This window comes from Bos indicus x Bos taurus, chromosome 7, assembly GCF_003369695.1.
Source record: "Bos indicus x Bos taurus breed Angus x Brahman F1 hybrid chromosome 7, Bos_hybrid_MaternalHap_v2.0, whole genome shotgun sequence".
Lineage (NCBI taxonomy): Eukaryota > Metazoa > Chordata > Mammalia > Artiodactyla > Bovidae > Bos > Bos indicus x Bos taurus.
Genome location: NC_040082.1, coordinates 57,641,369 through 57,665,716, shown reverse-complemented (window position 1 = coordinate 57,665,716; position 24,348 = coordinate 57,641,369). Strand labels below are relative to the sequence as shown.

The window sequence follows — 24,348 nt, the reverse complement described above, 5'->3', positions numbered from 1 at the left end:
TAGAAAAGATGGATATAGACTCTACCTCATGTATTTACTGTAGGTGGAAAAAAAAATCAGTTCAGTTCAGTTCAGTTCAGTCGCTCAGTCGTGTCTGACCCTTAGCGACCCCATGAATCGCAGCACACCAGGCCTCCCTGTCCATCACCAACTCCCGGAATTCACCCAGACTCACATCCATCCAGTCGGTGATGCCATCCAGCCATCTCATCCTCTGTCGACCCCTTCTCCTCCTGCCCACAATCCCTCCCAGCATCAGAGTCTTTTCCAATGAGTCAGCTCTTCACATGAGGTGGCCAAAGTACTGGAGTTTCAGCTTTAGCATCATTCCTTCCAAAGAAATCCCAGGGCTGATCTTCAGAATGGACTGGTTGGATCTCCTTGCAGTCCAAGGGACTCTCAAGAGTCTTCTCCAACACCACAGTTCAAAAGCATCAATTCTTCGGTGTTCAGCCTTCTTCACAGTCCAACTCTCACATCCATACATGACCACAGGAAAAACCATAGCCTTGACTAGACGGACCTTTGTTGGCAAAGTAATGTCTCTGCTTTTGAATATGCTATCTAGGTTGGTCATAACTTTCCTTCCAAGGAGTAAGCATCTTTTAATTTCATGGCTGCAATCACCATCTGCAGTGATTTTGGAGCCCAAAAAAATAAAGTCTGACCCTGTTTCCACTGTTTCCCCATCTATTTCCCATGAAGTGATGGGACCAGATGCCATGATCTTAGTTTTCTGAATGTTGAGCTTTAAGCCAACTTTTTCACTCTCCACTTTCACTTTCATCAAGAGGCTTTTGAGTTCCTCTTCACTTTCTGCCATAAGGGTGCTGTCATCTGCATATCTGAGGTTATTGATATTTCTCCCAGCAATCTTGATTCCAGCTTGTGTTTCTTCCAGTCCAGCGTTTCTCATGATGTACTCTGCATATAAGTTAAATAAACAGGGTGACAATATATAGCCTTGACGTACTCCTTTTCCTATTTGGAACCAGTCTGTTGTTCCATGTCCAGTTCTAACTGTTGCTTCCTGACCTGCATACAGATTTCTCAAGAGGCAGGTCAGGTGGTCTGCTATTCTCATCTCTTTCAGAATTTTCCACAGTTTATTGTGATCCACACAGTCAAAGGCTTTGGCATAGTCAATAAAGTAGAAATAGATGTTTTTCTGGAACTCTCTTGCTTTTTCCATGATCCAGCGGATGTTGGCAATTTGATCTCTGGTTCCTCTGCCTTTTCTAAAACCAGCTTGAACATCAGGAAGTTCACGGTTCACATATTGCTGAAGCCTGGCTTGGAGAATTTTGAGCATTACTTTACTAGCATGTGAGATGAATGCAATTGTGTGGCAGTTTGAGCATTCTTTGGCATTGCCTTTCTTTGGGATTGGAATGAACTGACCTTTTCCAGTCCTGTGGCCACTGCTGAGTTTTCCAAATTTGTTGGCATATTGAGTGCAGCACTTTCACAGCATCATCTTTCAGGATTTGAAATAGCTCACCTGGAATTCCATCACCTCCACTAGCTTTGTTCGTAGTGATGCTTTCTAAGGCATCTAAGGCATTAACTTCACATTCCAGGATGTCTGGCTCTAGGTCAGTGATCACACTATCGTGATTATCTGGGTCATGAAGATCTTTTTTGTACAGTTCTTCTGTGTATTCTTGCCACCTCTTCTTAATATCTTCTGCTTCTGTTAGGTCCATACCATTTCTGTCCTTTATCGAGCCCATCTTTGCCTGAAATGTTCCCTTGGTATCTCTAATTTTCTTGAACAGATCTCTCGTCTTTCCCATTCTGTTGTTTTCCTTTGTTTCTTTGCCTTGATCGCTGAGGAAGGCTTTCTTATCTCTTCTTGCTATTCTTTGGAACTCTGCATTCAGATGCTTATATCTTTCCTTTTCTCCTTTGCTTTTCGCTTCTCTTCTTTTCACAGCTATTTGTAAGGCCTCCCCAGACAGCCATTTTGCTTTTTTGCATTTCTTTTCCATGGGGATGGTCTTGATCCCTGTCTCCTATACAATGTCACGAACCTCAGTCCATAGTTCATCAGGCACTCTATCTATCAGATCTAGGCCCTTAAATCTATTTTTCACTTCCACTGTATAATCATAAGGGATTTGATTTAGGTCATACCTGAATGGTCTAGTGGTTTTCCCTACTTTTTTCAATTTCAGTCTGAATTTGGCAATAAGGAGTTCATGATCTGAGCCACAGTCAGCTCCCAGTCTTGTTTTTGTTGACTGTATAGAGCTTTTCCATCTTTGGCTGCAAAGAATATAATCAATCTGATTTCAGTGTTGACCATCTGGTGATGTCCATGTGTAGAGTCTTCTCTTGTGTTATTGGAAGAGGGTGTTTGCTATGACCAGTACATTGTCTTGGCAAAACTCTATTAGTCTTTGCCCTGCTTCATTCCGTATTCCAAGGCCAAATTTGCCTGTTACTCCAGGTGTTTCTTGACTTCCTACTTTTGCATTCCAGTTCCCTAAAATGAAAAGGACATCTTTTTTGGGTGTTAGTTCTAAAAGATCTTGTAGGTCTTCATAGAACCGCTCAACTTCAGCTTCTTCAGCATTACTGGTTGGGGCATAGACTTGGATTACTGTAATATTGAATGGTTTGCCTTGGAGACGAACAGAGATCATTCTGTCGTTTTTGAGATTGCATCCAAGTACTGCATTTCGGACTCTTTTGTTGACCATGATGACTACTCCATTTCTTCTGAGGGATTCCTGCCCGCAGTAGTAGATATAATGGTCATCTGAGTTAAGTCCACCCATTCCAGGCCATTTGAGTTCGCTGATTCCTAGAATGTCGACATTCACTCTTGCCATCTCTTGTTTGACCACTTCCAATTTGCCTTGATTCATGGACCTGACATTCCAGGTTCCTATGCAATATTGCTCTTTACAGCATCAGACCTTGCTTCTATCACCAGTCACATCCACAGCTGGGTATTGTTTTTGCTTTGGCTCCATCCCTTCTTTCTTTCTGGAGTTATTTCTCCACTGATTTCCGGTAGCATATTGGGCACCTACTGACCTGGGGAGTTCCTCTTTCAGTATCCTATCATTTTGCCTTTTCATACTGTTCATGGGGTTCTCAAGGCAAGAATACTGAAGTGGTTTGCCATTCCCTTCTCCAGTGGACCACATTCTGTCAGATCTCTCCACCATGACCCGCCTGTCCTGGGTTGCCCCATGGGCATGGCTTAGTTTCATTGAGTTAGACAAGGCTGTGGTCTTAGTGTGATTAGATTGACTAGTTTTCTGTGAGTATGGTTTCAATGTGTCTGCCCTCTGATGCTCTCTTGCAACACCTACCATCTTACTTGGGTTTCTCTTACCTTGGACGAGGGGTATCTCCTCACTGCTGCCCTTCCTGACCCTCAACGCCCCCACGCCCGAGGCCAGGGGCAGCGGCTGGGAGAACTAACCCCACACCCAAGGCCAGGGGCGGAGGCCGGGAGGACCAACCCCATGTCCAAGGAGCGGTGGCTGCGCGGGCACAAGAGGGCCTAGAGGAGCTATCCCACGTTGAAGGTCAGGAAGGGAAAAAAAAGATAATAAATGTAAATGCTTGACATACTCCCTAGCATAAAATCAATACTCAATAAATGTTATTAAAGCAATGTTCATGTGAACAGTGACGTCACAGGGAGTTTTGTTAGCCCAGTGGACAATAAAAAGTGTGCCTGAAGACTTTTTATGGTGACAAACAGCAGTGGGAACTTAAGCTAGTATTTTGGATGGCCTACAGATGAGTATACTGAACATATTTGCCAGTGGAATGACACTGGCTTAACAAGTAAAGCAAAGACTAGGTAAGAGAATATTTGGTGTTTCGAGAGTCAACAGCACAGCTTCTGTTCCACCACCTGTAGACAGCCAGTTAGACCATTTAAAATCAAAATCTGAGGTTTTGTGACCTATTTTGTCATCATCAATTCCGGAAAGGCTGTATTCCCAGCGTATCTTCCCACCTAGTACCACCATCCTATTGGAGCACTGCTGACACAAGGCAAGGAATTTGGCATACAAGGTGGCTTGTCTTTGTTCTATCTACAGGCTTTTGTTACTGAAGATGTGGTGGTGTGGGCGAGAGCCACACAGGAATAATGTTAGAGAGGAGTTCCTGAATAATTTGGCCAGGATGTCAACACTGCTTAAAAACCAAGGTATTATTCCCAGGTCTGTACGTAATCTAATTTAGAACTAGAGATTCCCTCTTGTACTTTGCCTGAGGCCTGCTCTAAATTGCCTGGGAAGTTTCCTCAAGACCTATAGGAACCAGCATGCACGCCCACAAGCTGCTGCTGAGTTTAAACCAACATCAGTGTCTTCCAGAGGGCCACCCCCTCTCCCCCGCCGCCGCAGGTCGCTTCTCTTTTTTGTCATAATTAGCACACACTGTTTCTCCCCTGACACACCACAGGCATAAATATGAGCTTTAGTATTCCCCTTGTGTAATGGTGTTTCTTATGATACTCCCTAAACACAGTAAGGAAACAACTAGCCTGGGAAATGTGAGAAGCCCTTTTCTTACCCTCCCAATCAGCCTGAGGGTTAGAGATTTAAGCATTTCCCTAATCACCTTATTCTCTTCTTCAAGGAACTAGTTCATGCAATTCATTGGTACATTGTAAGATGAGGATCAGTCACTTGATTTCCTTGTGGACGCTTTGCTGTTCCTCATTCCTTTGCCACCCACAATGCCCCTAAATAAATTGTGAGCCATTTGCCAGGGGAGGGATCACTCAAAGATTTTGTGGGGTCACCTCCTATGGTTGCACAGACTGTATATTGCCCAAATGCAGGGTGAGGGTGTCAATTGCATAGAATACAATGGGATGGCCATTCCTGAAGTGGGGCAGTGCACAATTTGCACAGTCGAGTATGACAGTAAATACATGGACCAGCTGTAGCATCATTCATAGCAGGGAGGATTCCCCAAACTTAAAGCATATATTCTGTTCAGGACAGAGGGGTAGACCAGTTTAGCATCTTTGTAATTAAATATTAGTGAAGGCTCTTGGGAGAATTTTTCCATTGGTTTCAATATCTTTTGTTTGTTTATCTCAGGTTTACTATCAATTGTATAACCAATGAAATCTTCACTATAATTGGATGCCAAATTAATGGTTCACCTATAAAATGTGTATTACTTCATTTTTGGGACATCCTCGTTCTTGATGTTATTTCAATCCTACAAGGGCCTACTATGCATCAGGCTCTGTTCACACAGAGACATCAGAGAACAAGAAGGCAAATTCTATTTCATGTTGCTACTCTTGTCTTGCTTTTTCTTTCTCATCTACTCTAATCTATGAGTTCTTGCTATACCATAACCACTTAAATCCTTTTTAGATCAAGACTGTAAAAAATAAGTGAATACTGTAAATATTTATGTACCTAACAATAAGGCACTAAAATATACGAAGCAAAACTGACACAACTGAAAAGAGAGACAATTCAGCAATAATATTTGAAAACTTCAGTAATCCACTTCTAATAATAGCTAGAACAACTAGGCAGAAGATTAACATGGAAATAGAGGGTCTGAATTAACTGTAAGCCAACTAGACCTGACACCTGTAGAACACTCCCCCCACCACCAGCAGAATATACATTCAAATAAACATGGAACATTCTCCAGGATAGACCATGTGCCACAGCATTAAGCAAATCTCAATACATTTAAAAGGACAGAAATAAGGTAAAGTATATTCTTCAACTACAGTGGAGTGAAATCAGCAATCAATAACAGAAAGAAATTTGGGAAATGAACAATTATAAGGAATTAAACCACACATTTCTAAGTAACCAATGAGTCCAAGAAATCACAAGAGAAATTAGAAAATCCTTAGAGATGAACGAAAATAAAGCCAGAACATACCAAAACTTATTAGCTGTTAACTAAAATAAGTAAATAACCACTCTTAGCATTTCTTATGGAAAAGGAAATGGCAACCCATGCCAGTATTCTTGCCTGGAGAATCCCAGGGATGGAGAAGCCTGGTAGGCTACGGGTCCATGGGGTTGCTAAGAGTTGGACACGACTGAGCACCTTCACTTTCACTTTTCACTTTCAGGTATTGGAGAAGGAAATGGCAACCCACTTAGGTATTCTTGTCTGGAGAATCCCAGGGACAGAGGAGTCTAGTGGGCTGCTGTCTGTGGGGTCGCGCAGAGTAGGACACGATTGAAACGACTTAGAAGCAGCAGCAGCAGCATTTCTTAATATCATTTTAGAGAATAAATTAAAAACTATTCTTTTATAGTTTCAAGTTCTAGGCAGAAAGCCTCAGTAGTTGCCCATATTAGTGCTAAATTAATATTTGTTGAATGAATCAACCAGTTGCATTCTAGTGGCCGGAAGGTAAACTAAGGAATCAGGAGTATATCTCATGTTAGATTCCTACTTGACTAACCCTTTTCTTCTGACTTACTTTTTTGCATAAGACATTTACTTTTTAAAAGCTTTTTATGAATTCCCATCCTCTTCACTCTTTCCCTTTCTTCCCCATTAGGTCTTCTGCATTACTCTGTGATTTTAAACTTCCTACTCAAGTTCTTAGCACAGAAACTTTTTTTTGTTCTACTGTAAGCTAGGGATTGGACAACTGCCTGATTGTTAAATCCAGTCCACCACCTGCTTTTATATGACTTGCATTAAGAATAGGTTTTACATTTTTAAATAGTTGAAAAAAAAGCAAAAGAAGAATATCTTGTATTTCATGTGAAAATAATAAGAAATTCAAATTTCGATGTCCGTCAACAAAGCTTTATTGGAATGTAGCCACACCAATTTGTCCAGTATTGTCTATGACTGTGTTCATGATACAATGGCAAAGTGGAGTAGCTGTGACAGAAAACTTGTCACAAAGCCCCAAATATTTATTAGCCCATATTACTATTATTTTGTGTACTCCTGTTCCTAAGCTTTTGTATTAGCATATTCATGACTTGCTATGCCTTTCCCTCTTCCCATCATGACTAATCCTTATTCTCATTCCTTATTCTCATTCCAAAACCTTTCTCCTCAATCCTTACCTTATTATCACACCTGGTTACACACTTCTCTTCCCCAACTCTTGGCATTGTTTAATATAGGCCAACACAACTTGAGATTTTTATATTTAAAAATATGTCTTGAATATGTGTTTCCTACCCTCTCTATCTCATTGTGAAGACTCCAAGGTTCTTCTGGGTCCTGTATTTCCCTCCACACACAGAGCAGTGCTCAAGTTTAGTTGTCAGACAGACCTCAGTTTGCATTTTGGTTCCACAACACCTTAGCTGAGCAAGTGATGTACATTTCTTAAATCTCTTCATTTGCTGAGGGTTATGGACCTAACAGAAGCAGAAGATATTAAGAAGAGGTGGCAAGAATACACAGAAGAACTGTACAAAAAAGATCTTCACGACCCTGATAATCGCCATGGTGTGATCACTGACCTAGAGCCAGACATCCTGGAATGTGAAGTCAAGTGGGCCTTAGAAAGCGTCACTACGAACAAAGCTAGTGGAGGTGATGGAATTCCAGGTGAGCTATTTCAAATCCCGGAAGATGATGCTGTGAAAGTGCTGCACTCAATATGCCAGCAAATTTGGAAAACTCAGCAGTGGCCACAGGACTGGAAAAGTCCGTTTTCATTCCAATCCCAAAGAAAGGCAATGCCAAAGAGCGCTCAAACTACCGCACAATTGCACTCATCTCACATGCTAGTAAAGTAATGCTCAAAATTCTCCAAGCCAGGCTTCAGCAATACGTGAACCGTGAACTTCCTGATGTTCAAGTTGGTTTTAGAAAAGGCAGAGGAAGCAGAGATCAAATTGCCAACATCCGCTGGATCATGGAAAAAGCAAGAGAGTTCCAGAAAAACATCGATTTCTGCTTTATTGACTATGCCAAAGCCTTTGACTGTGTGGATCACAATAAACTGTGGAAAATTCTGAAAGAGATGAGAATACCAGACCGCCTGATCTGCCTCTTGAGAAATTTATATGCAGGTCAGGCAGCAACAGTTAAGACTGGACATGGAACAACAGACTGGTTCCAAATAGGAAAAGGAGTACGTCAAGGCTATATATTGTCACCCTGTTTATTTAACTTATATGCAGAGTACATCATGAGAAACGCTGGACTGGAAGAAACACAAGCTGGAATCAAGATTGCCGGGAGAAATATCAATAACCTCAGATATGCAGATGACACCACCCTTATGGCAGAAAGTGAAGAGGAACTCAAAAGCCTCTTGATGAAAGTGAAAGTGGAGAGTGAAAAAGTTGGCTTAAAGCTCAACATTCAGAAAACGAAGATCATGGCATCTGGTCCCATCACTTCATGGGAAATAGATGGGGAAACAGTGGAAACAGTGTCAGACTTTATTTTTCTGGGCTCCAAAATCACTGCAGATGGTGACTGCAGCCATGAAATTAAAAGATGCTTACCCCTTGGAAGGAAAGTTATGACCAACTTACATAGCATATTCAAAAGCAGAGACATTACTTTGCCAACAAAGGTCCGTCTAGTCAAGGCTATGGTTTTTCCTGTGGTCATGTATGGATGTGAGAGTTGGACTGTGAAGAAGGCTGAGCGCTGAAGAATTGATGCTTTTGAACTGTGGTGTTGGAGAAGACTCTTGAGAGTCCCTTGGACTGCAAGGAGATCCAACCAGTCCATTCTGAAGGAGATCAGCCCTGGGATTTCTTTGGAAGGAATGATGCTAAAGCTGAAACTCCAGTACTTTGGCCACCTCATGCGAAGAGTTGACTCATTGGAAAAGTCTCTGATGTTGGGAGGGATTGGGGGCAGGAGGAGAAGGGGACGACAGAGGATCAGATGGCTGGATGGCATCACTGACTCGATGGATGTGAGTCTGGGTGAATTCCAGGAGTTGGTGATGGACAGGGAGGCCTGGTGTGCTGCGATTCATGGGATCGCAAAGAGTTGGACACGACTGAGCGACTGATCTGATCTGATCTGATCTAGCTATGAATGTTGATGATTGTTGATGTTTCATACATCAGAGATGATGTATGAAAAGGTCCAAAACCCAGGAGGTGCTCCACAAGCAGTAGTAATTATCAGTGAATAATTTCTTTATTTGCAATAGCAAGACAATACCTTTGCCCTTAAGGAAACTCATAGTGATGTAGTGAGAATTAAAAGAAATAGTAAGTCAGTAGAAATGGCAATGCATTGTCCAGCTGGAGCCCTGAAAAGATTAACTGGAGATATTCAAGGCCTGAAATGAGATATTAGACCAGTGAGACTTTGTTTAAAATTTAACAAACCCTTCTTGGTTACTCATTGAGCTCAGTACTGCCTTGGACAGGTCTCAGGTGAAAGACAGAAGACTATATCGTGGAAATTTTTGTTCAAATTGGGGTTCAGTTCAGTCGCTCAGTTGTGTCCGACTCTGCGACCCCATGAACCACAGCACACCAGGCCTCCCTGTCCAACTGGGGTAGGGAAACAGACATGAGCTGTGTTCTTACTTGTCCATAATCTTTCTTTTCTCTCTCAGGATGGATGATTCAGAGCCAGCAGTTCACATAAAAAGTATTGCACATGGAAAGTATTACTGCTATTCTGTGGGGAAATAAGCTTCTAAGTGCAGCAATATGAAATTAATAACTTTCTGTGTGGAAACTCTCTTGACAACACCTCGAGATAAAGCCAAAGAGTGCAATTTTTACAGCCTTGGATTATCTTTTCTGTCTGCTCGGCTGGCAGCAGGCATGGATCGGTGAGTCAGAAATTCAGAGTTTTCCCTTCACTGTACAGTTTGCCTGCCAACTGCAGACCTTCTACCGCGGTGACTCAATTTCTCAATTCCCCAGCTCACCCAGCCATTGAATCAACACACATCACCTCAGTTTACTTACAAAAGGCTTCTTCTTTTTTTTTTTTTTTTTTGCCACACTGTGCTCCTTTTATGGGAGTTTAGTTCCAGGGATCAAACCTGGGTCCTTGGCAGTGAGAGCATTGAGTCCTAACCCCTGGATCTCCAGGGGGTTCCCAGTTTACTCACAAAGGGCTTTGGGGGAACTCAGAGGAAAAAAAAAATATCTTAATGGTTAACACAAAACATCTTGGTTCAGGATATGAGAAAAAGAGTAGGAAAGGGAGATTGGAAGCTGAATATCAACTTTTTTTTTTTTTTCTTTTGAGAGAAAATATTCCTGTGAGAAAACCCAGTATTTACCTTATGATAAATATGTATGTCCACATGCAGGGAGTATATATTAATAGCTGTTGAAGGAGAAAGTAATTTAGGAAAGAGATAGATGAGAAGGACAGCAACTTCTTTTCCACAAAAGCCACAAAAGTGCTGCAGACACGCATGAAGATGGCAGCTGTTGTTCCAATAGCCATATGTTTCAGCACAGACATCTTCTTTTTTTATTCCTTCTTACATGTAAATTTAGAAAATCTGGGCAAAGAAGTCTGGATTTCTACTTTCCATTGATGAGATTTTTTTTAAATTTCAAATTAGACTTTTTTTCCCCCTTATATAAGACCACAAGGTAGGATTATGTTTGGATTGATTCACTGTACATCATTACATTTGAAAGTTGTTTTTCCAGATAAAAAAGAATATTTGTGGGACAGACTAAGGAGCAGACCACTTGGAAACACTCAGATTGGCATTTTGCTGGATTTTTTCACTCTCCCACAGTGAAAATTTGTGAGACCAGTGCTTGGAAATAGGAACTGACTTCTTGGAGTTTGGATACTGGCAAGAGGCGCAAGAGACGCAGGTTCAATCCCTGGGTTGGGAAGATCCCCTGCAGAAGAAGAGAATGGCAACCCACTCCAGTATTGTTGGCCTGGTAAATCCCATGGACAGAGGAGCCTGGTGGGCTACATTCCATGGGAGTAGCAAGAGTCAGACACGACTGAGCACACAAACAACTCACATGTGCACACGCACACACACAGAATTGGAAGTGAGGATAAGAAATATACAGAATTTTTGTTGATTATGACTGGCTCCTACAAACAGAGACCTCAGGGTAGGCTCAAAACACACAGTTGTGGTTTAAAACATGTAGTTACCTAAATTTGAATATTGGAAGATAAAACAATAGTGATAGTAGTGCCAACTCTAGACTGCCAACTTGGAAGGGCAATCAAGAAGAAATTGGAATAACAACAAGCTTCAGAGATCAAGTATTTTTCTGTGTTGGCCATGTGGGTAGAAGCAATCCAGGTGGCTGGATATGATAGAAACAGCAGACCTCAAATGCCTGTTCCAGGATCAATAACTATACTGTGCTAGATGCTATGTGAGATACCAAAATATTTCAAAGATAAATAGTGTCATCTTTTCAAAGTTTATAATTTGATTGTATGATAATGGTTAAGAAAGCTAGCTTGATGAGTTTATAACCCAACTTTACCCCTTACCAGCTCTGCGTTCTTGCATAAAATATCTAATGTCTTCAAGCATAACTCCCCCCATCTGTGAAACATCAATAACTGTATCTCCTATACGGCCCTTCTGCTGCCTCCTTTCCGTTCTTCCACAAGGCAACCTCTCACTTTCCTCACCGTCTTTGCATATATGTTCCTCCTGGAAAGCTCTTCACAAGTCTATATCTTTGAAGTTTTGCCTTTCATGACACCACCTCAGAGAGCTTTGGTTCAGAAAACATCGTGTCTATATCCACAGAGGCTGTTAAAACACTAAAGGACTACATAAAAATAGGGGATGCTATTATGATCACCCAGGGGTCAAGAAGTTTTCCAGGATTTAGGGTCAGCAAACTTTTTCGATAAAGGGCCAGATAATAAGTAATTTAGGATTTGCAGGCCATAGTAAACAAACTGGAGCGGCTGTGTTCCAAATAAAACAATTTATAGACACAGAAAGGTGAAATACACATGCTTTCCACAGTCATTGAACCGGATTTAGCCTCTGCCCTGTAGTGAACTGACCACTAGTCTACGGAGGATGGCAGACAAGAAGGAAGTGGATAAGAACTGAGATACTGCAGCCAGATAGATACTAGGGGTCAGATGGCTGCTGTGGGAGACTATCAATCTCCCTGGGCACCAACGACCTCTAAAATGGGGCTGTGGCTTCTGTCTGGGGTGTGTGAGGAGGGTTCAAAGTAGCACGCAGAGAAAGCTTGGTGCTTAGAACCAGGCACCCATCATCAGCGTCGCCCTCTCTGCGGTGACCTGCAACCTGTTTTGGAAGGAACCGACTCCGACGCCTCAGCCTCGGGGAGCGGAACGACGGGCGGAGCCCACGGCTGGCAGCTGCACCGCCGGGCGAGGCCGGGCCTGACGGGCCGGGCTGCGCGAGTCGGGGGCGGGGCGGCGGCGCAGCGTCGTCGTCGTTGTCCCCGCCTCCTCCCCAGGGGCCGCGTCTGAGCCTCAGCGGCGGCGGCGGCGCTCACTACCCGAGGAGAGCGGCTGGCCTGGTAGCGGCGGCGGCCACCGAGACCCACCCGAGGCGCGTCCCAGTCGGCCTCCCGACGCCCCCAGGCCGCAGCGCCCGCGCCCCTTCAGCTCGCTCGCTCGCCCTCCTTCCCTGCAGCCGGCTGCGCCATGGCGTTGGCGTTGGCGGCTCTGGCGGCGGTGGAGCCAGCCTGCGGCAACCGGTACCAGCAGGTGAGCAGCGCCCAAGTGCCCCCCCCACCCCCACCCCCGACCCCGGCCCGGCCCTGCCCGCTGGCCGCTTAAGGCCTCCTCTCCGGCCCCGCCTGTAGCCAACTCGACTCCGCGGCTTGCCAGGCCGCGCTGGGCCTGGGCCGGCCGGGCGGGCCCCGGGCTCGGATTCGAGGCGGCCGCGGGCCGGGACCGTCCCTCCGCGACGCGGGGCGGGAGTCGGACGGTGGAAAAACCTCCGCCCTGCAGTGTTTTCCGCATTTCCCACGGCGGGCGGGTCGCCGAGTCAGAACCCGACACCCTCCGGAGGCTTTGACCTGAGGGCATTCAGTTTGCCTTTTTCCACGTTGAATTTGATGTCACTGGAAAAGGGGGAAAAAAAAAAAAAACACCAAGCCAAAAACGTGAAATGTAAAGGAAATTACGTGGAGAGAAGATTAAAATCGCTGCTGCTGCTGCCGACAGCTCTCCGCAGTGAGATGCGATTACTCAGGGTTTCAGAGCCTAGTCTGCTCGTCAAAACCCATTCCCCTCGCTTGCATTTAAAGACAAAATGATACGAGGGACAAGTCCCAGTTCGCAATAGATTTGGAAAACGCGATGTTTAACTAGTGATGCCCCTAAAATGTCGAACTACGTAACATTGCAGGCTGCAGGGCGTGTGCCCGGCTGTGTGTTTTCCAAGCTTGGAAATGACGTTTAAAGAAATTGAATAGCATAGCTGGGGAGAAAATGTATAGGGGATGGGTGGATTATTATCTCGGGTATAATTTCTTAATTGAAGCCCTAGGGAAAAAAAGCTGCTTGTTTTACTCGCCTGTCTGTAGCCTGATTTCCCTCGGAAATTCGAGGGAGACATTTTGCAGGGTTTTTAGAGGTATTTAACGCATCGTAATTGTGGGAATTGATCCAGGTGGCTAACTGATGTTGACTGGAATCGCAGGTATCTGCGTGCAGTTTTTTCAGATGCTTTCAGTTTAATTTGCATATAAATGGAATTGTGCTTTTATGAAATTAAATGTCCTATCATAGATGATCTACAGTTTTATGTTTTATAAGTGAGGAAAACCAATATGATTAAAACATGTAGATTAATCCTGGTGGGGCCAGTTGCTGGGTTTTTTTGCTATCATCAGCTCAGTGTTGTAATTTCCTCCCTCCTACAGCCTGACTCCTCATATGACTAATTTTAAGAATTTAGCTTTTTGGTTTCATAAGCACGCTCAAATTGTGGCAGTGCAGTCTAGTCCTTAATTCTCTCACAGCCTGGGCTACGTGCTTTTTTGTATGACCTTGGGCAAGGCCCTGGGTTCCTCTCTGCTTTAGTAAAATACAAATGACAGGTATCACTTAACTGTCACCGAGGTGTTCACAGGTCACATGTATCGCATATTGTGATCTAGTTCATTCTTTCATCCTGCCTAGGATAAAGCAAACAAGCAAAAAGCTGAGGCTTTTCTTTTTACTGCCATCTTCTTGAGCTATTAGGTAATGTTGACATACTGCTAGAAGCAAAAAATGGTGAAGTATTAAAATTACGTATTTCTTGGTGTAGTGGTTAATAGCTTTAAATATGCAAAATTGAGGTATCTTAAGGACAGGCCATCTTTTTTACTTAAAAAAAAAATCATTGTTTTGAAGAAATCTTCAAAAATAGAATGAAAAAAAGAACTGACATTCCTAGAAAATACGCAAAATACGAAAGCCAAAAAAAAAACCACCCCAAAACCAAAACCCCACACCAAAAACCTATCACCTATAGATAACCAAAGTTAATATTTTGTGTATCTTTGTGTACTTACAGCTGTGTAAATATACACAAGGGTAGATCAGTGTATGTGTCCAGATAAGGAAAGTTAATATTGATTGAGCATTTACTCTGTGCCAGTCATGGTACTAAGTACTTTACATCCATTATTTCACTTAATCCTCACAGAACCCCTTTGAGACAGTGTTTGATGTTGTATAGATGACGTTAAATGACGAAGTCAAGACTCTCTGGAGGCTCGGTAACTTGCTCAAGGTCACTGCTTCTAAGCAGTGATTACAAGGGTAAATACACACTCAACTACTTAAACACAGGCTTATGGCCCAAATATAAGCATGTACGTTAGCAGATATATACATATACATTTGTATTGTCTTATACACCCATACATACGTACACAGGCACATCTTTGTACATACATGGCAGTTTTATGGGCCTCTGATGATACTTTCACACACTTTGTGCATATGTGTACATGTGTGTTTACATACCCACATGTTCTGAAACACATTTGCCTTCTCAAGTTTGCATGTGTGTGTATTGAGCACCTGTGTGTAGAAAGGCAGACACTATAGCTGTATAATGAGATGGGTTCATATTTTAACATCTGCATAGCATGCAATTGTATGGCTAGACCGTAATTTAATCAGTTGCCTATTGTTGGTCTCTAAGGGTGTTTATAATTTTTTTCAATCACTAAAGTTTCTTTTACATACATCTTCAACTATTTCCTTAGTATAAATTTCTAGTGGGTGGAAATGCTTGGTCAGAGAATATACATATTTAAAAGGCTTTCGAATTATGGAATGTTATTAAATTGTCTAGGCAGCCTGATAGCATGGTACTTTTGGGGTGTCACAAAGGGACCTCTGACTTCTATTTGATATGGTTAGTCAAATTGAGCTGGTCTTCTAATGAAGTAAATGTAGGAGAAAACTATGATTCATTCATAATTGCAACCAATTGTTTTGCCTTTATGGTCTTTTGATTGGTAGAGCAGTATGTCCCTAATTGGAATTTAGCATCACCCCAGACCACACAGATAGCTGGGGCTCATAAATTTCCTGTGGCTTTATTTTTTTCTCTTTTTGCGATTTGAAACATGAGCTTGTGTGGCCATACCTTCTGACGCGCTTTCAGAAAGCTCTAGGGAGGCCTAGTGTTGAAAACCTTGTTGTGTGCTGCCCTCTCTGAGGCCATTTACCCTGTTCATCCATTCCAAGCTGCGTTTGCCTCACTGTAGTAAATCGTGGGCTATATCGTGCATCTTCCCAAATACTTACTTCCTGATATGTTTAGAGATATTTGGATTTAAAACCAGTGAAAGTAGGCAATGATGACACTGCTGGATCTGCTTAAAAACAGGCTGCAGAATGTTTGTTTTAGATGACTCTCTGCCTGCTAAATAAGTGAGTTGCTTATGGCATCACTAATAAGTCTGTATTGTAGTCTGCTGGCGTTGTAGATCGGCTTTGGGTACGTTCTTTCAGGATCGTGAAGGAAGGTTTTGAGAAATGAGGGAAAGAATTTCATCTCGGGCAGGCCAAACATTTTGCATGTTCAAGTGTAAAATGATGTCATGATTCTGGAGGAAGGAGTGAATGGCGCCTCTGTGGCTCTTTTTTTAATTTTTATTTTGTTTCGTATACTCACTTAGTTGTGCAGCCTTAATTTCACCAGCATCCATTTCCAGAAAATCCTTACCCCCTTAAACAGTAACTGTCTTATTTCCCCCTCCCCAACCCCCTGACAGCCACCATTCTGCTTTCTATCAGTGAATTTGATTACTCTGAGTACCTCATATAGGTGGAGTAATACAGTATTTATCCTTTTGTGACAGGCTTATATCACTTAGCATAATGTCCTCAAGGTCCATCCACATTGTGTCATGTGTCAGAATTTCATTTCATTTTAAAGCTAAATAATATCCATTGTATGTGTATACTATATTTTATTTCATCTGTCAATACATTTTAGCCATTGTGAATAATGCTGCTGTGAATAATGGGTAAATAAGTTTCAAAAGAGTCCAAGCTTTGAGTTCTTTTAGATATATATGCAGAAGTGGAATTGTTGGTATTACATGGTATTGCTTCCTTGGTAGCTTGGCTGGTAAAGAATCCACCTGCAATGCAGGATACCCCAGTTTGTTCCCTGCTTCAAGAAGGTCCCCTGGAGAAGGGATAGGTTACCACTCCACTTTACTTGGACTTCCTTGGTGGCTCAGATGGTAAAGAATCTGTCTGCAACGCGGGAGACCTGGGTTCGATCCCTGGGTTGGGAAGATCTGCTGGAGAAGGGAAAGGCTACCCTCTCCAGTATTCTGGCCTGGAGAATTCCATGGACTGTACAGTCCATGGGGTCACAAAGAGCCGGGCTCGACTGAGTGACTTTCACTTTCACTATGGTATTGCTGTTTTTAATTATTTGAGAAACTGCCATACTGTTTTCCATAGCAATGCACTGTTTTATATTCCCACCAGCAATGCATAAGAATTCCAGTTTTGTCACATCCTCATCAACACGTATGCTTTCCGTTTGTGTTTTGTTTTTGTTTTTGATAAAGCCTGGGTGTGAAGTGGCATCTCATAATGATTTTGGTTTGCATGTCCCTAATGATCAGTGAAACTGAACATCTTTTATGTGCTTCTTGGCCATTTGTACATATTGGAGAGATGTGTATTCAGATCCTGTGCCAATTTTTGAATTGGGCAAATTCAAACATTCAAATTTTTTAATTGTTTGCTTTTTGTTACTGAGTTGTAGGCGTAATTTCTTTCTTTATTAAAATTGTAATTGGTTTACAATACTGTGTTAGTTTAAGGTGTATAGCATAGTGGTTTGGTATTTTCTCAGATTATAGTCCATTATAGGTTATTACAAGATAATGAGTATAATTCCCTGTATATGTATATTCTTGTTGCTTATTTATTTTACATATAGTAGTTTGTATCTATTAATCTCACACCCCTAGTTTGTGGTTGCTTCCCTTTCCCCTTTGGTAACTACAAGTTTGTTTTCTAAATCTGTGAGTCTGTTCGTTGGCATTTACATTCTTTTTATTATTTTTCAGATTCCACATGTAAGTGGTATACAGTATTTGTCTTTATCTGACTGACTTCACTAAGCATATTATTCTCTAGGTTCACCTACTTGCTGCAGATGGCAGTATTGCATTCTTTTTTGTGGTGGAATAATATTCCGTTGTGTGTATATATTAAGAAGGTGTGGGGGGTGTGTGTGTGTGTTTGTATCTCACGTCTTCTTAACCCAATAGTTGATGAGCACTTGGGTTGCTTCTAAGAGTAATTTGTTAGTATTTATTTATATTGTCAACTTTTTACTTTGTAAAATTTCAAGCATATACAAAAATTTAGTGTAATAAAACTTATGCACCCATCACTCAGCTTCAACAATCAACAAATAGTTAACTTTTTCATTTATACTGTCTATTATTTTGTAGCAAATTCTAGAAATCACGTCATTTCATCCATAAATATTTCTGTGTGTAACTCTAAAAGGCAATGGTATGATATTTTAAGCATATATTATCACATGAGGAAGTACATCATGAAAGCACTTTTGTATAATTTGTCATGAATGCAGAACCAGGATTTGTGAGTGACAGGAGCTGCAGATCTTCAACTCTCCATTGTATCTAACTCTCAGTGAAGTACTCTAGGAAAATCTGGCATTGTCTAAACTGATGCCACCCATTGGTTTCCCTGCATATAACTTCAAATTACATTATCCTGAACATCACCAATATAACATTACTCTACATTAAATTAGATTATAAAATAACCCTACCATGAGAGTAATATTGTATTTTGCTAATTAAAAGAGGAAAGACTTAGAGAAATTCAAGTGCCATTCTCTGATTTACTTGTTCTTAGGGCTTTAAAATGATTACTTCAGTTTCTTAATAATTTATTCTTATATTATCTTTGAACAGTATAACTGTTTAGTGGAACCATATTCTTGTAGTAATGGATAATGCTCATTTAGATAAAACAACTTTTAACACTTTAATTAGAGATTGATGCAAAGAATCAACTTGGTGATCTCATCCTTATTCTCAGGTTACTTTTGCCAGTATACCAGGCAGTTGGTGAATATCATGTATTGAATCTGTTGAATTTTACACAGTCCAATTGTAATTAATTGCTTCTCATGGCTGTGTAGATAGATGTATAGTGTATGTTGTTGCCTTCACCAACTCTTAACAGACTTCACTTTGCACGTCCTGCTGTTACAATTAGACTGACTCATTTTTTTTTTGAGTACCACAATTTAAAGTTTTAGATACTAGCTCTCAGTATTGATCAAATTTAAGAACATTTCTAGTGAAATATTTTCTTACTGTATTATATATTTTCCCCTAGCAGTTTAGTATAATCTTTGACAGTTTTTCTTTTAAATTTGTGTATTGCAGTATTATCAGTTGGTAGTTAATCAGTGGCTTAAATGTGATTTGGAGGTCTTTCTGGAGATTGGATAGTTTATGAATAGAAACATAAAGGTTGATGGGACTTCCCTGGTGGTCCAGTGGTTGAGAATCTGCCTTTCAATTCCGGGGGCGCGTGTTGGATCCTTGGTTGGGAAACTAAGATCCTACATGCTGTAGGATTAGCCTGCACACCGAAATTCCTGAGCCTGCAGGCTACAACTAGAGCCCTTAGCTACAACGAAAGATCTCCCATAATGCAGCGAGGATACTTCTTCCTGCAACTAAGACCTGATGCAGCCAAATAAATAAAGTACAAAGGTTTAAGGAGTGGTTTCTGTTTAATAACAATTTCATTTTATTTGTCATTCAGTACTTAAATGTGGCAATAACGTTGCACATTTCTTGTTACAGAATAGCACACAGATACATTCTTCATATTCTAGAGTCAAATAGTAACTTGTAAAGGAAAGCTTGACTTCCCTCCCATTCTTTTCCCCAGAGGCCTGACTGCTTTGCACCTTTGGGGTGTGTTCTTTAGGCTTTTTTCCTTTCCTTAAAAAAAAAATATTAAATAAACTTTACTTTTTGTAACATTTTTAGATTTTCAGAAACATTGAAGGTAGTATAGTTTCTGTATACACCAGACCCAGTTTTCCCACTAACATTTTAGTATGGTACATTTGTTGACAATTAATGAACCAATTGGAGAAGGCAATGGCACCCCACTCCAGCACTCTTGCCTGGAAAATCCCATGGACGGAGGAGCCTGGTAGGCTGCAGTCCATGGGGTCGCTAAGAGTCGGACACGACTGAGTGACTTCACTTTCACTTTTCACTTTCATGCATTGGAGAAGGAAATGGCAACTCACTTCAGTGTTCTTGCCTGGAGAATCCCAGGAACAGGGGAGCCTGGTGGGCTGCTGTCTATGGGGTCGCACAGAGTCGGACACGACTGAAGCGACTTAGCAGCAGCAGCAGCAGCAATGAACCAATATTGATATGTTATTATTAACTAAGTGTAAGTGAAAGTGAAGTTGCTCAGTCATGTCCGACTCTTTGCGACCCCATGGATGGTAACCTACCAGTCTCCACGGTCCATGGGATTTTCCAGGCAAGAATACTGGAATGGGCTGCCATTTCCTTCTCCAATTATTAACTAAAGTCCATACTTTATTAAGATTTTCAATTTTTATCTATGTCTTTTTTTCTGTTTCAGGAGTCTGTACAGATTCCACATTACATTAGGTCGTCATATCTCCATAGACTTCTCTTGGTTGTGACAGTTTCTCAAGTTTTCCTTGTTTTTGATGACCTTGACATTTTTAAGAAGTATTAGTCAGTTATTTGTAGGATGTCCTTTCTTTGGGATTTGTTAGATGCTTTTCTCATGATTAGATTTGGGGAGGAAGCCACACAGAGGTAAACTGCTGTTTTCATCACATCATATCAAGAATGCATACTGTCAACATAATATCAACAACTTATCATGGTTGATGTTGACCTTGATCACCTGGTTAAAGTAGTGTTTGTCAAATCTCTCTACATAAAATGACTCCACCTTTCCCCTCCCCTTTTGTACTGTGCTTTTTGGAAGGAATCACTGTGTTCACTATGTACAGCTTATACTTAAGGATTGGGGAGTGAAGTTCCACCACCTCATTGAGGGTAATGTGTCTACATTAAGTTATTTGGAATTTTTCTGCATGGGACATTTGTCTCTTCTTCATTACTTTATTTATTCATTAATACTGGTATGGGCTCATTAATGTTATTTGAATTATAAGCCAGCACTATTTTGTTAGGTTGTTCTAGCTTTTGCCATTAGGATCTCCTTCAGTTGGTACTTGTATCCCTTTGACAGAGCTCCATCTTTGTGGTTTTTAAAGCACTTCTTAACTTTTTGGCACCAGACTTACCATGTATAGTTCCTGAACCATCCTGGGATCAGCTGTTTCTTCAAAGAACCCTGGTTCCTTTTATTGGAGAATGATGTTAGAAACCACAGTCTGTGTTCATTGCACCTGAAGACTCCTGCTTTTTTTGTTTTCTTTCCTTCCTTTTCATCCTTCCCTTACTCTTAGTGACCAGCACAGTTTTTTGTATATAGTAACTATTCATTAAATACCTGTTGAATGACTTCAATCCCTGAGAATGTATTATGGTATGTAATATTAATTACATTAATTAAGAGAATAAGATAGTGGATAAATGGCATCATTTTGAGATGGAAGAGATCATCTCTTCCAGAGACTTGCAGGAAGCTTCTGAGAAGATGGAGCTTGAGCTTGGCCTTGAAGGACGGGTAAGAGGTAGGTGGGGAGACCAGGACTTGGGAGAAGCGGGTAGAGATGGACTCTCATGATTTGTTGTTTCCCTGGGGAACTTGTTTCACTTGCTAGAAAAATCACCTATCACCTTTTCTGGCCAGGAACCCTCCTCTTCCTCTACCTGGAATGCTGCCTTCTTCCCAGTGCCCCTCTCAGTTTAGGTAGTCTGTCCTAAGGGGAGTTTGAGTTCCTCCCCTCTCTCTGGTTAGTTTCCCATGAATACTAGATTCCCCTTTCATGACACATTTTGTAACCACATTTTAAACCTTTTTTCTGTTTATTAGGTTGATACAAAAGTAATTGTAATTTTGCATTGTTGGACTTTGCTGTTTGTTATTGGAATACATTCTTAAATGTGATTGTTATAAATCATTTTAATGTACATTTTGCACTTTATATTTTTTTGCTAATGATACTGCTTGCTGTTTATTTTGTATTTATTTTAGACTAGGAAAATGATGTTAGACAAAATGCAAATTCGAGCTATTTTCTTATTTGAGTTCAAAATGAGTCATAAAGTATTGGAGACAACTCACAACATCAGCAACATGTTTGACCCAGAAACTGATGATGAATGTGCAGTGCAGTGGTAGTTCAAGAAGTTTTGCAAAGGAGATGAGAGCCTTGAAGATGAGGAGCATAGTTTCCAGCCATCGGAAGTTGACAACGACCAACTGAGAGCAAGCAGTGAAACTGATCCTCTTTCAACTACACGAGAAGTTGCCGAAGAGCTCAGTGTTGACCATTCTATGGTTCTTCAACGTTTGAAGCCAATTGGGAAGGTGAAAAAGCTTGATAAGTGGGTGCCTCATGAGCTGATTGCAAATAAAAAAATCGTCCTTTTGAAGTATTGTCTTCTCTTATTGTACACAACAACAGCAAACCATTTCGCTATCAGATTGTGACTTGTGACAAAAAGGGATTTTATGCAACCAGTGATAAACAGCTCAGTGGTTGGACCTAGAAGAAGTTTCAAAGCATTTCCCAAAGCCAAACTTGTACCCCAAGAAGGTCATGGTCACTATTTGGTGGTCTGCTGCTGGTGTGATCCATTATAGCTTTCTGAATCCCAGCAAAATGATTACATCTGAGAAGTATGCTTAGCAAATCGATGAAATGCCCCAAAAAGTACAATGCCTGCAACCAGCATTGGTCAACAGATGCTGGGCCCAGTAAGGGCCCAGTTTTACCGCATGACAACGCCTGACTGCATGTCACACAGCCAATGCTCCTAATGAATGAATTGGGCTATGAAATTTTGCCTCATCTGCCATATTCACCTGACCTCTTGTCAGCTGACTCCCACTTCTTCAAGCATCTTGACAACTTTTTTGCAGAGAAAAATGCTTCTACAAACAGCAGGAGGTAGAAAATGCATTCCGAGAGTTTGCCAAATCCCAAAGCACAGATTTTTATGCTACATGAATAAACAAACTTATTTTTCGTTGACAAAAATGTGCTGATTATAATGGTTCCTATTTTGATTAATAAAGGTGTGTTTGAACTTAGTTATCAGTTCAGTTCAGTCGCTCAGTCATGTCCAACTCTTTATGACCCCGTGGACTGCCGAATGCCAGGCTTCCCTGTCCATCACCAACTCCCGGCTTGCTCAAACTCATGTCCATTGAGTTGGTGATACCATCCAACCATCTCATCCTCTGTCATCCCCTTCTTCTCCTGCCTTCAGTCTTTCTCAGCATCAGGGTCTTTTCCAGTGAGTCAGTTCTTCACATCAGGTGGCCAAAGTATTGGAGTTTTGGCTTCAGCATTAGTCCTTCCAATGAATATTCAGGACTGATTTCCTTTAGGATTGACTGGTTTGATCTCCTTGCAGTCCAAGGGACTCTCAAGAGTCTTCTCCAACACCACAGTTCAAAAGCATCAATTCTGCAGCGCTCAGCTTTCTTTATAGTCCAACTCTCACATCCATACATGACTACTGGAAAAACCATAGCTTTGATTAGATGGATCTTTGTTGGCAAAGTAATGTCTCTGCTTTTTAATATGCTGTCTAGGTTTGTCATAGTTATAATGACATATAACTATATAGAACTTGGTTACAATAATTTAAAATTCCTACAGTCCCAACCTGCAATTACGTTTGTGTGTATGTGCTCAGTTGTGTCTAGTTCTTTGTGACCCTGTGGATTGTAGCACACCAGGCTCCCTTGTCCATAGGTTTTTCCAGGCAAGAATGTAGCCCTGCAGTTACATTTGCACCAACCTAAATATTTTGTTTTCGTATCTTACATACAGTTATTCTTACATATAGGTTAGAATCAGATATTACAGGCTTGTTACCAAAGACAGCAGTCTCCTGCTTACTTTTGCCTGTTTCTTAGCTCTTTCTTTTGCTGTTTTGTTATTATTTGTGAAGGTAAAAACCATAAGATATTACTTCTTGATTTCAGTTTTCAGCATTTTAAAAATTGACCACTAGGAGATTTAAGGGTTTAGCTCTGGTTTACCACAACTGCGTATGCTTCCATTTCCTGTCTCTGTACCTTTCTAGTATCAGTTCAGTTCAGTTCAGTCACTCAGTCATGTCCGACTCTTTGCCGACCCCATGAATCGAAGCACACCAGGCCTCCCTGTCCATCACCAACTCCCGGAGTTCACTCAGACTCATGTCCATCGAGTCAGTGATGCCATCCAGCCATCTCATCCTCTGTCGTCCCCTTCTCCTCCTGCCCCCAATCCCGCCCAGCATCAGAGTCTTTTCCAGTGAGTCAGCTCTACGCATGAGGTGGCCAAAGTACTGGAGTTTAGCTTTAACATCATTCCTTCCAAACTGCAGATGGTGACTGCAGCCATGAAATTAAAAGACGCTTACTCCTTGGAAGGAAAGTTATGACCAACCTAGATAGCATATTCAAAAGCAGAGACTTTACTTTGCCAACAAAGGTCCATCTTTCTAGTATAGTTATATCCATATTGTAGTTAGATCAATATTCAGTATTTACAGTAATTTAAAATAATAATGTTTACAGCTGAGATATATTGTATGCTGTGATTAGTTTTACTTGCTTAACAGTACCTTATTTTCCCTAAAGTTAACCACAATTTTTTTTGTTTGCCTAATTTTCTGGGTATATATCATAAATTGCTTATGGCATGAATCATCCTCAGACTCTCACTTAATCTTAATTTTTTGATATGTTCAAACATCAGGT

The 24,348-nt window shown here is 41.3% G+C and overlaps 1 protein-coding gene across 1 annotated transcript in view; it reads left to right on the top strand.

Annotated features, from left to right (window-relative positions):
• The first annotated feature begins 12,288 nt into the window (after positions 1-12,288).
• The window catches only part of NDFIP1 (Nedd4 family interacting protein 1), a 51,141-nt gene continuing 39,081 nt past the window's right edge, over positions 12,289-24,348 (top strand). Inside the window, exon 1 of the mRNA XM_027546127.1 lies at positions 12,289-12,633. Within this exon, the coding sequence (XP_027401928.1) occupies positions 12,571-12,633 (63 nt within the window). The 5' untranslated portion in view covers positions 12,289-12,570. The remainder of the gene's footprint in view (positions 12,634-24,348) is intronic.